This window comes from Pan troglodytes, chromosome 9, assembly GCF_028858775.2.
Source record: "Pan troglodytes isolate AG18354 chromosome 9, NHGRI_mPanTro3-v2.0_pri, whole genome shotgun sequence".
NCBI classification, from domain to species: Eukaryota; Metazoa; Chordata; class Mammalia; order Primates; family Hominidae; genus Pan; species Pan troglodytes.
Genome location: NC_072407.2, coordinates 70,834,361 through 70,852,373, shown reverse-complemented (window position 1 = coordinate 70,852,373; position 18,013 = coordinate 70,834,361). Strand labels below are relative to the sequence as shown.

Here is an 18,013-nt window from a genome sequence, read left to right as displayed (position 1 = left end):
CCAGGAGGTCAAGGCTGCAGTGAGCTGTGGTTGTGTCACTGCACTCCAGCCTAGGGGACAAAGCCAGACCCTGTCTCAAAAAAAAAAAAAAAAAAAATTTATGGGCTTAGTTTTTCTGAAAATCAACCCTCCAAGATGGGCATCGTCTCTGGACTTTCGAGGCCTCCGTCTGGGGGGCTGGGGCCCCTGTGACCCCCTGCAGGCGGGTGTGTGCCCCATGTACCATCTGCCCATTGTAGTCATGGCCCTGGGCCTTGGGCTTTGCTCGGCACCTCAAGCCCAACCTGGGTTTCTGGGGCCAGACGTGTGTAAAGAAACATCTGCTTTATTCACCCCTGTCTTGCCAAGTGGCCTAAATGGTTGTAATGGACCAGGTCATCATGCAAACATTTTCTGCAGAATCTTTCTCGAATGGGGCTGATCCGTGGGTCTGCCGGTGTATACGAAGCCGTGGGTCTGCTTTGGTTTCTTGTCTGCCCCGACCTTGGCCCCGGGGCCCTTCTGCTTGGTCGCCTCGGGATGGCCCCCACAGTGGTGCCTGCCTGGACTGGGCTGCTGTCCCAACCTCTGGGGGAGCCTGCTTGTGAGAGAAGCGTGGGAGTCGCTGCAGTGCCCACCACACACTGGGACTCCACTCTTTGCCAAACAAATTTTTTTTTTTTTTTTTTGAGACAGCATCTTGCTCTGTCACCCAGGCTGGAGTGCAGTGGTGCAATCTCAGCTCATTACAACCTCCGCCTCCTGGGCTCAAGCGATTCTCTCACCTCAGCCTCCACAGTAGCTGGGACCACAGGCATACACCACCACGCCCAGCTAATTTTTTGTATTTTTAATAGAGAGGGTTTCGCCATGTTGGCCAGGTGGTCTCGAGCTCCTGGGCTCAAACGATCCACCCTCCTCGGCCTCCCAAAGTGCTGGGATCAACAGGCGTGAGCCACCACACCCAGCCAAACCAATTTTTTCTGTCAAATCAATTTTCTACCATTTGGATATAAAATTTCTGATTTCTAGAGAAGCAGAATTTAACACCTAGAAGAGACTCAGGGGTGGCTCCCACACTTGGCAAAGCAGGCTAAAGGGCACTCCCTCCAGTGGGTTCACGGCTGAGGTTCAGCTGAGTCCCAACGCCCTGCAGTACCAGGACTCCCCGCCTGGGCCCGAGGACTGCCTTTGTTTTGGTTGCCATTGAGGTGACTGGTTATTATACAGGCTTGATCATCCAGCCTAAAACCAAGGGCCACAGATGTGTCCCCTGGGAGGCTTGGCAATGACTGAAGGAAAGACACTGCTTCCCCTCGGCTTGGCTCAGGGCCAAGCACGTTGACCCTCCTCACTGTTCCTAGAGCCTGGAGCCCATCCCGAAACTAAGGGCCTTGCAGAAGGAGGTGGGGTGAGACTCACCCTAGGTGCAGAAGCACGGTCAGGGTCCTGGCCAGTCACGACGCTGGCAGCGACATCTCACGGCCTCTGTCAGGCTTGGCTTTGATTCTACCTGGTTTTTTGGTTTGTTTGTTTTTGTTTTGCTTTTTGACATAGGGTCTCACTATGTTGCCCAGGCTGGAGTGCAGTGGTGTGATCATGGCTCACTGCAGCATCACCCTCCCAGGCTCAATCAATCCTTTCACCTCAGCCTCCCAAGTAGCTGAGACAACAGGCACATGCCACCATGCCTGGCTAATTTTTTGTAGAGGTGGGGTTTTGCCATGTTGCCCAGGCTTTTATTGGCATGGAGGGCAGGGTTATATGCTTATTTGCTAGAACCTGTAAGTATGGGGCAGGTAAAAGATGGACCAGATGAAAAATAAATCGACACAGAAAATCAGTAAGTGGTTGACACATTGTGCGCATGGGAAAAGTGGCTTCGGATCTTTAACATAGCCTTGTCTTTGAAATTGTAATTCTCCCATCCAAGTACTAACCAGGACTGAACCCTGCTTAGCTTCCGAGATCAGACGAGAATAGGTGCCTTCAGGGTAGCATGGCAGTAGTCTGATAATATAATTCTCTCTCTTCAGGGTATGGTCAAGATCTTTTCAGGCCGAAAACCCATGTTGTACAGCTTCCAGACATCGCTGCCTCGCCTGCCGGTCCCGGCTGTCAAAGACACTGTGAACAGGGTAGGTGTGGCTTAGGCCTCACACTGAAATGTCAGCCATCTGTGGATTAAGGCTTAGGTCTTAATTATGATGAACTAGGTCACCGTCATTTGGCTCAAGTAGCCTTCAGCGGTGTGCCTGGTAGGGTTCTCATAGGAACTCTTTTTATTTTTTTTCCAATGCATCACTGCTGCATCTTAGGTGTTTTTTAAAAAGTGTCAGGTTTCATAGAGAAACTGCTTGTGCATTTTTTAAAGCTTTATTTTATTTTATTTTATTTTATTTTTTGTGATGGACTCTCCCTCTGTCGCCCAGGCTAGAATGCAGTGGTGCAATCTCAGCTCACTGCAACCTCCGCCTCCCAGGTTCAAGTGATTCTCCTGCCCCAGCCTCCCGAGTAGCTGGGATTACAGGCACCTGCCACCACACCCGGCTAATTTTTGTATTTTTAGTAGAGACAGGGTTTCACCATGTTGGCCAGGCTGGTCTCGAACTCCTGACCTCAAGTGATCCACCCGTCTCAGCCTCCCAAAGTTCTGGGATTACAGGCATGAGCCACTGCGCCAGGCCAGTTTTTGCTACTTTACATAATTACTAAATACAACATTGTATTAAATGATTGCAGTCACTCCCCATTCTTCCCTCCCCCCACCTAGTAACTTCTCTTCTACTTTCTGCCTCTGGATTTGCCAATCTGAGGGACCTCATATAAGTGGCATCATATCATATTTGTCCTTTTGTGACTGGCTTCTTTCACTCAGCAAAATGTCTTCAAAGTTCATCTACATAACAGCTTGTGTCAGAATTTCCCTCCTTCTTATGGCTGAATAGTATTCCATTGCATGGCTAGACCATATTTTATTTATCCGTTCATCTGTTGCTGGGTGGCGAATGTTTTTGATCTGATTGGTGAGGGTCACCAGCTGAGGGTGGGGTGATAGTCAGCTTCTAGCCGGTCTGAGGACAGGGTGCTTCTTGACACAGCAGCCCCACTTCAAAGCCAGGCCCCCAGGGGCAAGGCACTACCTAGAAAGCCTGTCATTTCATCCTCAAAGCTACTCATTTCTTTTTTCTTTTTTTTTTTTTTTTTGAGACAGGGTCTCACTCTGCTGTTCAGGCTAGAGTGCAGTGGCGCGATCTTGGCTCACCACAGCCTCAACTTCCTGGGCTCAAATGATCCTCCCACTTCAGCCTCCTGAGTAGCTGGGACTACAGGTGCATGCCACTACATATGGCAATATTTTTTTTTTTTTTTTTGAGACAGAATCTCGCTCTGTCACCCAGGCTGGAGTGCGGTGGCGTGATCTCGGCTCACTGCAAGCTTCACCTCCTGGGTTCACACCATTCTCCTGCCTCAGCCTCCTGAGTAGCTAGGACTACAGGCCCCCACCACCACGCCTGGCTAATATTTTTTTTTGTATTTTTAGTAGAGACGGGGTTTCACTGTAGCCAGGATGGTCTCCATCACCTGACCTCGTGATCTGCCTGCCTCGGCCTCCCAAAGTACTGGGATTACAGGCGTGAGCCACCACGCCTGGCCCTATTTTTTTTTTTTTTCCAGAGACGGAGTTTCACTGTCTTGTCCAGGCTGGTGTTGAACCCCTGAGCTCAAGTGATCTACCTGCTTCGGTCTTTTTTTTTCTTTAATTGAACAAAAGGAGAGGGAGCAGCTCCATTTCTTTCTTTTTAAAAAAATTATGGTAAAATGTACACAACATGAATTGTACTGTTAACCATTTTCAAGTGTACAGTTCAGGGGCACTAAGTACATTTATAATGTTGCGCAGCCCTCACTGCTGTCTCGTTCCAGGACCTTTCATCCCCCAAAAGCTCATAGCCACTAAGCAGTCACTCCCCATCCTTCTACCTCCCTCTCCCAGCCCCTCAGAACCACTAATCTCCTGTCTGTCTGTATGGATTTGCCTCTTCTGGACATTTCACATAAATGGAATCACATGGCCTTTTGTGACTAGCATGTCTTTAGAGTTCACCCGTGTTGTAGGATGGATGAACTTCATCCCTTTTTGTGGCTGAATAGTATTCCATTGTATGGAAGGACCACAGTTTATCCACCTGTTCATCCGCTGTTGGGGACGTATCCAGGAGTGGAATTGCTGGCTCATGGGAATTCCGTGGTAACTCGTTGAGGAACCACGAGACTCTCACGCAGCTGCACCATTTTGCATTCTAACCAGCAGTGCATGGGTGCTTTAGTTTTTCCACATCCTGGGACTCCAATTTTAAAACTATAATAATAAGCAAAAACTTCTCAGGTTAAGGGTTTGAATCCAGGCTTGGTTACTGAGTCCCTAAAGGTTTGAATCCAGCCTTGGTTATTGAGTCCCTGTTGGCCTTGGTAAGTTTCTTCCCATGTCTGCTCTTTTTTTTTTTTTTTTCAGACAGAGTCTTGCTCTGTCACCCAGGCTAGGGTGCAGTGGCATGATCTCAGCTCACTGCAGCCTCTATCTCCCAAGTTCAAACAATTATCTTGCCTCAGCCTCCTGAGTAGCTGGGATTACAGGTGTGCACCACCATACCCGGCTAATTTTTGTATTTTTAGTAGAGACAGGATTTTACTATGTTGGCCAGGCTGGTCTCGAGCTCCTGACCTCAAGTGATCTGCCCACCTCGGCCTCCCAAAGTACTGGGATTACAGGCACAAGCTACCATACCTGGCCCACCCCATCTCTCCTCTTCTGTGCCCACACTTGCAAATCAGGGCTGATGAAGGCCCCTGTTCCACTGGCAGGATGGGGTGAGCGAGAGATGCTTGACCTTCAGTGACCTCTGTCTGTGTTGCGTAGCTCAGGGTTCCACTTCAGCTCATTCAGGGCATGATTTTCTGTCTCATTCACGGGCATTTTACTTTGAATAAGCCTCAAGATGCTTGACACCTGCCCCCTCCCCCTTTTTTCTGGAGACAGAGTCTCACTCTTTTGCCCAGGCTGGAATGCAGTGGCACCGTCCTAGCTCACTGCAACCTTGAATTCCTGGGCCCGAGTGATCCTCCTGCCTTAGCCTCCCAAGTAGTTGGGGCCACAGGTGTGCACCACTATGCCTGCAAATACTTTCTTGTAGAGACAGGGTCTTGCCATGTTGCCCAGGCTGGTCTTGAACTCCTGGGCTCAAGCAGTCCTCCTGATTCAGCCTCCCAAAGTGCTGGGGTTACAGGCATAAGCCACCGTGCCCAGCTACAGCTGGCCCTTTTAAGGGAGTGGGGTCTTACTTTTCAATGTACAGGGAGGGACCATAGAGAGATTACTGTTGCACCAAGCTTTGTTTTTTACAGCAGACAAACAACTTGTCAGATTAAAATATGTCATGACAAATTGTGGGGTTAGCAACAGTTTTACTTTTTGTTGCTGGGGGAAACAGCATCTCACCCAGGCTGGAATGCAGTGGTGTGATCATGGCTCACTGCAGCTTTGAACTCCTGGGCCCAAGTGATCCTCACACCTCAACCTTCCAAGTAGCTGGGACCACAGGCACATGCCACCGCACCCAGCTAATTTTTGTATTTTTGTATTTTTTTTTTTTTTGCAGAGATGGGGGTCTCACTCTGTTGCCCAGGGTGGTCTTGAACTGGTCAAGATTGCTTGGGCTCAAGCACTCTTCATACCTCAGCCTCTCAAAGTGCTGGGATTACAGGTGTGAGCTACCACACCTGACCAGTGTTACTTTCTGTAAGAGCTTGCTTAGGTGTGTAGCAGAAGCTTTTGAGTGTCTTTTTAAACAATTGCTCTCTGTGTTTCCACCTCTGAGCATTTGTTCAACCAAAGTAGCACGTGTAAAAGGACGAGGCGGGGTGGGGGCTGGAAACCCTGAACCTGGGGCACTGGCCTTAGCCTGGTTCCGTGACCTATTCCAGCCCCTCGTTCCCATCCTGCTGCCTGAGCACCTGCCCAGCCCCAGCACCCAGCTCTCAGCATGACTCTGCCCCATCTCATGGTCACCATCGCAGGTCATCAAAGCTTACTTAGGTCAGAACAGATCTTTTATTAAGGGCCAAATAATAGATAAGAGACATTCTTGAAATGTCCTTGTTAACTTTTCTTGTCAACTCTAGAATTTATTTTAAATTCTAAAAATTTAATGGTGATTTTCTGGTGATGCAGGATTTGGGACACTTTTAAAGCTAATAAAGGAAGAAAAAGTTTAATTGTTAAATTATCATTACCCTATGACACCATTTAGCATTGAAGGGAGTTTACCTGTCTAAGGACTGCCAAGACCAACTTGGGGGAAGAGTCTAAACTTTTTCTTTTTTTTTTTGAGATAGGGTCTCACTCTGTTGCCCAGGCTGGGGTGCAGTGGCATGATCATGGCTCACTGCAGCCGCAACCTTCTGGGCTCAAGCGATCCTCCCACCTCAGCCCCCCGGGTAGCTGGGACCACAGACATGCACCACCATGCCCAGCTAATTTTTGTCTTGTTTTTTTTTGTAGAGATGGGGTTTCACCATGTTGTTTAGGCTGGTCTTGAACTCCTGAGCTCAAGCAATCCACTGGCCTTGACCTCCCAAAGTGCTGGGATTACAAGCATGAGCCACCATGCCCAGCCTAAAACCTTTTCAATGTGTTAGAACTTTTCCTAAGGCACAAGTGAGGCAAACATAGGCTTTGATTAATATGTTTTAACTTGGGTGATTTTTTTTTCCCAATAATCCCAGTATCTACAGTCGGTGAGGCCTCTTATGAAGGAAGAAGACTTCAAACGGATGACAGCACTTGCTCAAGATTTTGCTGTCGGTCTTGGACCAAGATTACAGTGGTATTTGAAGTTAAAATCCTGGTGGGCTACAAATTACGTAAGTCTGTATACACAGTTTTTCTTGATGAAATTTTTCTGTATGAAGACGCTAATTTTGAGGGGCAGGGATAACAGGGCTGAAATGACAGTTTTGATTAGCCAAAATCACACCCTAGAAAGTTCCAGCTATAGTTTTACCTCTGTGCAGAGTGGAGTGTGTGTGTGTTAGGACTGACATGTAGTTACAGTGACAGTTTCTTGGTTTTTGGATTTTTTTGTAGAGACAGAGTATCACTATGTTGACCAGGCTGGTCTCAAACTCCTGGGCTCAAGTGATCCTCCCACCTCGGCCTCCCAAAGTGCTGGGATCATAGGCATGAGCCACCACACCCAGCCTACAGTGACAGTTTTACCCTGAGTGCAGGTACACCGGCACGATGCTGTGTTTTGCACGCAGGAGGCTTCTCCCTCTCCCTCTTCCCCAGAGAGTCCTCCTGTGAGCTGTTTCTCCTGCAGCAGTGCCATGCTGCCCCAGAGACCTGCTCCCATCCTCCTCTTTGGTTTATCTTGATTCCAAGGGCATCCTTCCCTGGTGGATGCAGGGATGGTGTGGGATAGGGCGGTGCTGATCGCCCCTCCCTGGGGTTGAATGTGGCTCGGTGGTCCCAGGAGCATCTCCTCCAACGAAGCGTCTTAGCTGGCACCCTGTGTGCGGGGAGCTGGCTGGGCTTCCACGTACTGGGAGGGCAAGAGCAGGCCTCCGGCAAACAAAGCAAGGGAGGGAGTCTAGCTTTGAGGAACAACTAACACGGAAGAGAAGGTGTCCAAAGCGACCCTGACAGAACCAGCAGGTGGCGCTAGACGTGGCATCATGGGTGGATGGGCAGTGCCTGGAGGGGTCTCTCTAGCCTCAGGGGGCCGGGCATGTTCGCTGGCTGCACCAGTGTGCTGGACTGGTAAACGTCAGCTCTCTGCACAGCTCTCCGCACACGAGGCCCTTGCATAGGCACTGTTCTGTAGGTACGTGTGTTTCAGCACAAAGCTGAAAGGAAGCGATCCCTGGGTCCAGCAGGCTGTGAAGGGACAGCAGCTGTGAGGTAGTTGGGGGGCACTGCCTCTGGGTGGCCTCAGGACACATGTGCCAGGGAATAGAGACAACGCCTGCGGAACACCAGGTTAGTGCCACGGACTGGGACGGTGGCTTCTTCAGGCAGACCTGGGAAGCAGTCTGTGGAGCAATTTTGCATAACATTGGTTTTTTCTTTGTTTTCTTTTATTTTCTTTAGTTTCTGAGACAAAGTCTCGCTTGTCACCCAGGCTGGAGTGCAGTGGAGCGATCTCGGCTCACTGCAAGCTCCGCCTCCCAGGTTCAAGCAATTCTCCTGCCTCAGCCTCCTGAGTAGCTGGGATTACAGGCGCCCGCCACCACACCTGGCTAATTTTTGCATTTTTAGTACAGACGGGGTTTCATCATGTTGGCCAGGCAGGTCCGGAACTCCTAACCTCAAGTGATCAGCCCGCCTCAGTCTCCCAAAGTGCTGGGATGACAGGCGTGAGCCACCGCACCTGGCCTTTGTTTCTGTTTTCTTTTATTTGAGAAAGGGTCTTGCTCTGTTGCCCAGGTGGGAATGCAGTGGCGTGATCATAGCTCACTGTTGCCTCGAACCCCTGGGCTCAAGTAACCCTCCTCAAGTCTTAGCCTCCCAAGTAGCTGAGACTACAGGCGTGAGCCACCACACCTGGCTAATTTCTTAAAATTTTTTGGAGAGATGGAACCTTGCTATGTTGCCCAGGCTGGCTTCAAACTCCTGGCATCAAGCGATCTTCCTGTCTCAACCTCCCAAAGTGCTGAGATTACAGGTGTAAGCCACCATGGCCAGCCCATAGTTTTGGTTTTTAAAACATGTTAGCAGTCAAACATTTATGATTTACTTTCCATTTGGTCTCTTAAACATTTTTAAATTTTTATTTTATTTATTATTTTTATTTTTAATGTAGGGCTAGAGCCTTGCTATGTTGCCTAGCCTGGTCTCGAACTCCTGGTCTCAAGCAATCCTCCCACTTCGGCTTTTTATTTCCCTTTTGAACCATCTACAAAATGAAGGTGATGTACCTTCTTTCTGCCTGTCTCAACTTAAAAAGAACACTTTTCATTTCCCACGGTGTCGCATTCCATCTAGTTAGGACTGCGTTCCCTGTTCTGGAATGGCCCCTGTTAGACGCCGAAATGTCTGCCAAAAGCACTGCCTGCCCTTCCCCGCGGCTCTGGGCTGCTGCCAGGGAGCCTGCCTGGCCCCTGCTGAGCCTGCGGGTTTGTCTGGTGTTTGCGCCCACTAGGTGAGCGACTGGTGGGAGGAGTACATCTACCTCCGAGGACGAGGGCCGCTCATGGTGAACAGCAACTATTATGCCATGGTGAGTCCACCCGCCCGGGCTGCTGTCTGACGAGGACGGTGGGGCGGCGGGTCTGTCCACAGAGGTGGCATCTTCACAGGCCTGTGGACGGCCTGGGAAAGCTCTGGGGATTGGCTCATGCTCCTCTCTGTCCTGCTTCCAGGCCGGAGAACCCTGTGAGTACCCTTCAGTGTTAGCCTAGTAGCCCAGGGTGCTCTGCTACTGCAGGGGGATTTGGGTTGCAAAAATAAGTTTCTGGCAAACAGGAATTCCTCACTGTGCTGTACCTGTCCTGCTGTTTTTTTGTTTTGTTTTGTTTTGAGATGGAGCTTTGCTCTTGTCCCCCAGGCTGGAGTGCAATGGCACGATCTCGGCTCACTGCAGCCTCCGCCTCCCAGGTTCAAGTGATTCTCCTGCCTCAGCCTCCAAAGTAGCTGGGATTACAGGTGCCCACCACCACGCTCGGCTAATTTTTGTATTTTAGTAGAGACGGGGTTTGACCATGTTATCCAGGCTGGTCTCGAACTCCTGACCTCAGGTGATCCACTTGCCTCAGCCTCCCTAAGTGCTGGGATTACAGGTGTGAGCCACCGTGCCCGGCCTGTCCTGCTGTTTTTATGGCTTAGCACTGGAACTTGGTGCCACAGCGGCCTTAAGATCCCTGCAGAACCCCTAGAGCTCAGGGACAGTGGGTTGGCCAAGATCCTGCCACCAGTGCGCTGCGCTTCACCCTACTGTTTTCTGAGACGCCAGAGGGGTGTGCATCGACGGTAGTTTCTGGTTTCCTGGGCTTTGTCTTTCAAAGCATGGATGGTTAGAAGGACTCTCAGTTTGGGTTCTTAACCACTGCTTTAATAACTGGCAAATAGAACTCTTCTCTTTCCTTTTCCTTCCATTCCTTCACTTCCTTTTATTTTTTTCCCTCGTTTATTTTTTAATCATTTACTTTTTCTTTTTTTTTTTTTTTTTTTTTGAGATAGAGTCTTGCTCTGTCGCCGAGGCTGGAGTGCACTGGTGCAATTCATCTCACTGAAGCCTCCGCCTCCTGGGTTCCAGCAATTCTCCTGCCTCAGCCTCCCGAGTAGCTGGGATTACAGGCACCTGCCACAACGCCCGGCTAATTTTGGTATTTTTAGTAGAAACGGGGTTTCACCATGTTGGCCAGGCTAGTCTCAAACTCCTGACTTCAGGTGATCCGTGCGCCTCGGTCTCCCAAAGTGCTGGATTACAGATATGAGCTCCCGGCCTATCATTTGCTTTTTCTTTCTGTTTTTCTTCGTTTCAAAATTGTCCTTTCTTTTTCTCTTAACTTTTTTTTTCCCATCTGAAATAATCTCAAACTGAAAGAAAAACCGTTAGTGTAGTCCATAGAACTTCTTTTCCTGCTCTATTTGGAAATGAGCTATTTATCTGGTGCCCTTCCCGCCAGGAGACCTTTGTTTATTTCCCACAAACAGAGGCACTTTCTACATCAATGGGGGCACGGTGTGTACATAGACTCTTCCAAAATGTAGGTTAGACCTGTGTTCCTTGGCCTTTTCTTCCAATTGTGGAAAATGTAGACATTTGGAACAGGGTCTCAAAATTTAGAAAGCTGCAGGCACAGCTCTATATAAACAACTATTTTAACCTTTCATTGTGTCTCATCTAGAAAACTTCCTGATAGTCTAATTGCTCCCCGACTAATTTTTGCTTTCCTTTCTCTGTGTTACGTGAGGGTATTTGGTGCAAATAGTTATCTTTAATAGCACAGAAGTTTTAGAGGACTTACGTTCTCATAAAACATTTACAAAGTCAAAGTGGAGAAAATCAAATTACCATTTATTTTGTAGCATTGCAGATGTAACCGAATATGTATGTATATTGATGCATCTCTAGAAATATTGTGACAGTGTGCAGGATGTGCTGTGATTATTTAAATTTGCTTATCTTTCCCTATGCAAATTCTCTCCACCTTTGTCGCTTTTCAGGATCTGCTGTATATACTTCCAACTCACATTCAGGCAGCAAGAGCCGGCAACGCCATCCATGCCATCCTGCTTTACAGGCGCAAACTGGACCGGGAGGAAATCAAACCAGTAGGCAAACAAATTGCTTTAAAAAAATTATTTTCAAACAGCTTTACAGAGGTATAATTGACATATTGCACATGTTTAAAATATACAGTTTGTGGCCGGGCACAGGGTCTCATGCCTGTAATCTTGGCACTTTGGGAGGCCAAAGCAGGTGGATCATCTGAGGTTAGCAGTTCAAGACCAGCCTGGCCAACATAGTGAAACCCTGTCTCTACTAAAAATAGAAAAATTAGCTGGGCGTGGTGGCACGCGCCTGTAATCCCAGCTACTCGGGAGGCCGATGCAGGAGAATCACTTGAACCCAGGAGGTGGAGGTTGCAGCGAGCCGAGATAACACCATTGCACTCTAGCCTGGGTTATAAGAGCGAAACTCCATCTCAAAAAAAAAAAAATTAAAAAATAAAGTGTAGAGTTTGATAACTTCTGATGTGTATATATTGATGCATCTGAGAAACCATCATCACTGCAGTCAGGATGGTGAATACATCAGTCAACCCGAAAACCCCTCTGCCCTTTGTCATCTCTCCCTCCCACCTGGTCCTGGACCCCTGGTCCACTATCTGTCACTCTAGATTAGTTTGCAATTTTTAAAGCTTTATGTAAGTGGAATCATAACAGTATGCACTCTTTTTTTCGGAATTCTAGTTTCTTTCACCCAGCCTAATTATTCTGAGATGTAATTCTCCTTGTGTCTCCTAAATGAATATACATCTGTTGTACTTTAATTCTGTAATCTGCCCTTTGGAGAAGCCCTTGATGTTTTTGAACTAATACTAGATGCTTAGTTGCTTATAAGAAACAAGACTTTTCTTCCTGGAATATTTCTTTGGTTTTAAGTGTCAGTTATCAATAATCAATTAGAATGTGTTATTTAGGATTTAACTGTGCAGGAAGTTGCACCCTGGCATGGTTTAATGAGTCCCCCAACGAATCATTCCAGGGAGCCACTGGAAAAGAGGAAGTCAAATGAAGCAATTTGCACAGAAAACACATTCAGCATTTCCATGTGGTCTTAACTTGCTTGCTGCTTGCTGCTTTTGTTTTCTTTTCTTTTTTTTTTTTTTTTGAGACAGAGTCTCGCTCTGTTGCCGAGGCTGGAGTGTAGTGGCACGATCTCAGCTCACTGCAGGCTCTGCCTCCCGGGTTCACGCCATTCTCCTGCCTCAACCTCCCAAGTAGCTGGGACTACAGGCACCCGACACCATGCCCGGCTAATTTTTTTGTATTTTTAGTAGAGACGGGGTTTCACTGTGTTAGCCAGGATGGTCTCCATCTCCTGACCTCGTGATCCGCCCGCCTCAGCCTCCCAAAGTGTTGGGATTACAGGCGTGAGCCACCGCACCCGGCCAACTTGCTGCTTTTCTTCTGTGGGATTTTCGTTGTTGGTTTGAAATATATTTTTGTTACAGATTCGTCTTTTGGGATCCACGATTCCACTCTGCTCCGCTCAGTGGGAGCGGATGTTTAATACTTCCCGGATCCCAGGAGAGGAGACAGGTGAGTCAAGCTTCTTCAGGGCCCCCTGGAGAATCGGCACTTTCCATCCCTATGCTCAGAATTAGGAAGTGTCAAAGGGGCCAAATTGATTTTTGCTGACCCTTCCTGAGATTGTAGGCTGGTGAACATTCCTTCTGCTGAATTTCCTTTGTCTTTCTTAGGCCTGGACACTGTTGTTGACTTATTTCCAGATTTTAATTTCTCTTTGGTTGAAGACTGCCGACTGTCTCATAGAGTGTTTGATTTATTTATTTATTTATTTTGACATGAGGTCTCTGCCACCCAGGCTGGCGTGCAGTGACATGATCACGGCTCACTTCAGCCTCCACCTCCTGAGCTCAAGGAATCCTCCCATCTTAGCCTCCCCAGTAGCTGAGACCACAGGCACATGCATCATGCCTGGCTACTTTTTGCATTTTTTTATAGAGATGAGGTTTTGCCGTGTTGCCCAGGCTGATCTCAAACTCCTGGACTCAAGTGATCCGCCCGCTTCGGCCTCCTGAAGTGCTGGGATTACAGGCGTGAGTCACGCACAGCTGAGTGTTTTTTTCCTGAGTCTGGATTCCTCAGGGGCATTTTACTCCGGCTCACAGTCAGCGTTTGTGATGGAACGCACACTGGGTCGTGCTCGGAAAGGTGGATTTGTGTTCCAGCCACTCCTTTATCAGCTGCCTGACCTGGGCAGGGTGGCCACGTAAGCCACCGTCCAAACCAGGACGTCCTTGAGAATGACAGGGAGGGAGAACAGGCACCGTGGGGAACATCCAGGCCAGGCCCGGGCCCAGGCTGTGCTGTCCATGGCCTCCATTTCCCCAGGTGCCTGTGGATGGGGAACTACCCAGAGACACTTGGTGAGCTAGAGCCCAAGACCATCATGGCAGGCCTGTATGACGGGTGGGCCTCGGGGCTGCTTGGGAAGCTGGCTGGAAAGGGCCAGAGCTGACCCGCAATTTTATTTATTTATTTTTTTTTAGAGGGAGTCTCGCTCTGTTGCCTAGGCTGGAGTGCAGTGGCGCGATCTCGGCTCACTGCAACCTCCACCTCCCGAGTTCACGCCATTCTCCTGCCTCAGCCTCCCGAGTAGCTGGGACTATAGGTGCCTGCCACCACGCCCGGCTAATTTTTTATATTTTTAGTAGCGACGGAGTTTCACCGTGTTAGCCAGGATGGTCTCATCTCCTGACCTCGTGATCGTCCCACCTCGGCCTTCCAAAGTGCTGGAATTACAGATGTGAGCCACCATGCCTGGCCTGACCTGCAGTTTTGAGTGTCTTGTTGCAGCCCAGTCCTTCCAGACCAAGCCCTAGTCAATATTCCAGACCAAGCCGTAGTCAGTAGTGTGCACTGTGGTGGTCGTTGGGGAGCCTTTGCTGTATCCTTGCACAAAAGCTGGCCTCTGAGTGGGCTTTCCTAAGCAGATTCTCCCCTTTCCTCTGATCCTGCCTTCAGAGGTTCTCTAAAACCCATTCTGGCCAGGCGCGGTGGCTCACGCCTGTAATCCCAGCATTTTGGGAGGCCGAAGTGGGCAGATCACCTGAGGTCAGGAGTTCAAGACCAGCCTACTACTGGTCTACAAAACCCCATCTCTACTAAAAATACGAAATTAGCCAGGTATGGTGGTGGGCACCCGTAATCCCAGCTACTTGGGAGGCTAAGGCAGGAGAATCACTTGAACATGGGAGGTAGAGGTTGCAGTGAACTGAGATTGTGCCACTGCACTCCAGCCCGGGCAACAAGAGTGAAACTTCATATCAAAGAAACAAAAAAGAACCCACTCCATGTGTGTTCACGGATTTCACAGTGTTTCTGGCTAAACCCCTCCTCTCTTCCTGCCACACACTGTCGTCCATTGTACTGTAGCTCAACATGTGAAAAACAGATGTGTTGGCCAACAGCAGTCCTGGGGCAGTTGGGCAACGAGGTGGAGGAAAGTGAAGTTGGTTCTCTCCATCCTCTCACAGTGTCTCCCTGATTGGAGGGGCAGTTGCCCCTTCACCGACCAGGGCAGGCAGTGTCCCCAAAGGGAAGTGGGTCAGGGTGTCCTGGGGAGGCTGTCACCTGCTGTCAGTCAGCACCGTGGTATGGGGACATCCTTAAGATCATTTAAGTTTGAGACATGCGGCCTACACTGACAGTGATTCCAGGAGGTAAATATGTATGTGTTTAAAAAAATAAACAAGGGAGGCCAGGCACAAAGGCTCATTCCTGTAATCCCAGCACTTTGTGAGGCCAAGGCAGGTGGATCACCTGAGGTCAGGAGTTCGACACCAGCCTGGCCAACATGGTGAAACCCCATCTCTACTAAAAATACAAAAATTAGCCAGGTGTGGTGGCGCATACCTGTAATCCCAGCTACTCGGGAGGCAGAGGTAGGAGGATTGCTTGAACCTGGGAGGTGGAGGTTGCAGTGAGCCAAGATCATGCCACTGCACTCCAGCTTGAGTGACAGAGTGAGACTCCATCTCAAAAAAATATGTATATGAAATAAAAATAAAATAAATCAATAAACAAGGGAAATGCTGGGATAAAACCTAGTTACTTAGTGTACCTGGACAGCCATTCCGAGCATGATACCTGAATCAGTTTCCTGGGGCTGCTGGAATAAATGACCACAAACTGGATGTCTTAAGACAAAAGAAGTTTCTTCTGCCACAGCTCTGGAGGCCAGAGTCCGAGATCAAGGTGTCAGCAGGGCCGTGCTCTTTTTGAAGGCTCTGGGGGAGGCCTTTATGCCTCTTCCAGCTTCTGGAGGGTCCAGGTGCTCCTTGGCTTGTAGGCATATCACTCCGATCTCTGCCTCCATGTCGCCTTGGCTCTCACCTCTGTGTGTGTGTGTCTCTCTTACGAGGACAACAGTCATTGGATTTGGGGTCCACCCTAGTCCAGTATGACCTCATCTTAATATTGAATTATATCAGCAAAGACCCTATTTCCAGGCCAGATGCGGTGGCTCATGCCTGTAATCCCAGCACATTGGGAGGCTGAGGTGGGTGGATCACCTGAGCCCAGGAGTTTGAGAGCAGCCTGGGCAACATGGCAAAACCCCATCTCTACAAAAAATACAAAAATTAGTCGGACATAGTGGTGTGTACCTGTGGTCCCAGCTACTCAGGAGGCTGAGGAGGGAGGATCACTTGAGCCTGGGAGGTGGAGACTGTAGTGAGCTGAGCTGTGATCACACCACTGCACTTAGCCTGGGTGACAGAATGAGACCCTGTCTCAAAAAAAGAAAAAAAAGACCCTACTTCCGATTAAGAAATAAGGTTTTCACAGGTACCAGGGCTAGAACATGGACATATCTTTTGGGTAGAAACAGCTCAACTCATTACAACAACGGAAAAATCCAAATATTGTCATGTAAAGATTTTAGTTTTCTATATTTCAAAAATACTTCAAACTGTTTTAAAAGGTAGATAACAAATTGAGGGTAAGTGCTCACAACAGAGAACAGGGTTAATATGTAAAGAGTTCTTATAAATCTGCCAGAAAACCATGAAGATCCTAATTGGAAAGGAAATGATGGGCACCCCTGGAAGGAGAAATGTTTAAGGAGTTATAGAAAAGCATTCAACATCACTGGGAATGAAAGAAATGTAAATACAAAGCCTGGGAGTGGTGGCTCACGCCTGTAATCCCAGCACTTTGGGAGGCCGAGGCGGGTGGATCACTTGAGGTCAGGAGTTCGAGACCATCCTGGCCAACATGGTGAAACCCCACCTCTACTAAAAGAAACCCACAAAAATTAACCAGGTGTGATAGCAGATGTCTGTAATCCCTGCTACTCAGGAGGCTGAGGCAGGAGAATCACTTGAACCTGGGAGGAGGAGGTTGCAGTAAGCTGAGATCACACCACTGCACTCCAGCCTGGGTGACAGAGCAAGACCCTGTCAAAAAAAAAAAAGAAAGAAAGGTAAATGTATATGAGCACGTGCAATGCCATTCGTTGGTGATCGTCGGGCAAAGCCCCACCCACTTTCTCAGACATCCCCACCGGAGGATCCCATCAGTCACAATCCTCACTAATTAGACCATTCAAATTCCCCAAAATAAAAAAAGGGAAAGAGGTATAGACTTATCTTAAGGGTCTTAAGTTCTGGCATTTTTCTATTTAATAATATATATTGCTATATAATGGAATTACTACCAAAATTTAGAAAATCTTTTAGCAGAAGATACAGCCCTAATCTTACCACTCCAGTACAATCATTATTGACATTTATGATGTACTTCGTTATAGTATCAAAACAATTCCAGTATGTGAACGCTTTTCTTTCTTTCCTGTTTTCCTTTCTAAGTGACGCTCAGTGAATTCTGTGTATGTTTCTCCCCTGCATGCATTGGTCAAACAGTCTGTAGAGCAGGCACCTAGAATTGGCTTGCCGGCTGCCCTGGTGGACATTTCCAGTCTTACTGGCATGGACAAATTACCCTCAAAGTGATTTTACCAACTTTCACGTCCCCAGCAATCTATAAAATACGCTTTTCCCTTCATTTTTGCCAAAAGGGTTAGCAACTTTTAAAATGTTAACTGGACATTTGGGTTTCTTCTGTTGAGAATATTGTTCTTATATTTTGTATGTTTTTTAAAAATGGATGTGTATCTTTTCCTTATTGATTTGTAGAAAGTCTTTATATATTCCAGACATTCTGCTTTTTTTTTTTTTACTTTTGTTTGTTTGTTTGTTTTTGTTTTTTTGAAACTGAGTCTCACTCTGTTGCCGAGGCTGGAGTGCAGTGGTGCAATCTTGGCTCACTGCAAACCCCACCTTACAGTTTCAAGCGATTGTCCTGCCTCAGCCTCCCTAGTAGCTGGGATTACAGGCATGCACCACCACACCCAGCTTACTTTTGTATTTTTAATAGAGACGGGGTTTTGCCATGTTGGCCAGGCTGATCTCAAACTGTTGGCCTCAAGTGATCCGCCTGCCTCGGCCTCCCAAAGTGCTGGGATTACAGGCATGAGCCACTGTGCCTGGCCCCTTTTTTGTTTTTTAGGCGATTTTAATAAAATGTCATACTTTTCTCCATGAAGTCCTTGCAGCACATCATTTGTTCGAGCTGTTTCTAAGCACTTTTATTGTTTTGCTCCTTTTCAAGAATATTTTCAAGGTGTTGGTTATGCAGCATGTAAGTTTGCCCAGGCCACCCATAACAAATACCACAGACTGCACGGCTTAAGCAAGACAGCGATTTTCTCACAAT

The 18,013-nt window shown here is 48.0% G+C and overlaps 1 protein-coding gene across 2 annotated transcripts in view; it reads left to right on the top strand.

Moving 5' to 3' along the window:
* The window catches only part of CPT1A (carnitine palmitoyltransferase 1A), an 87,316-nt gene that overhangs the window by 35,739 nt on the left and 33,564 nt on the right, over positions 1–18,013 (top strand). For both annotated transcript variants that reach the window (XM_016921421.4, XM_016921422.3), the window contains 5 exons: positions 2,016–2,117; positions 6,766–6,903; positions 9,183–9,260; positions 11,210–11,317; positions 12,724–12,811. In XM_016921421.4, the coding sequence (XP_016776910.2) occupies positions 2,016–2,117; positions 6,766–6,903; positions 9,183–9,260; positions 11,210–11,317; positions 12,724–12,811 (514 nt within the window). The remainder of the gene's footprint in view (positions 1–2,015; positions 2,118–6,765; positions 6,904–9,182; positions 9,261–11,209; positions 11,318–12,723; positions 12,812–18,013) is intronic.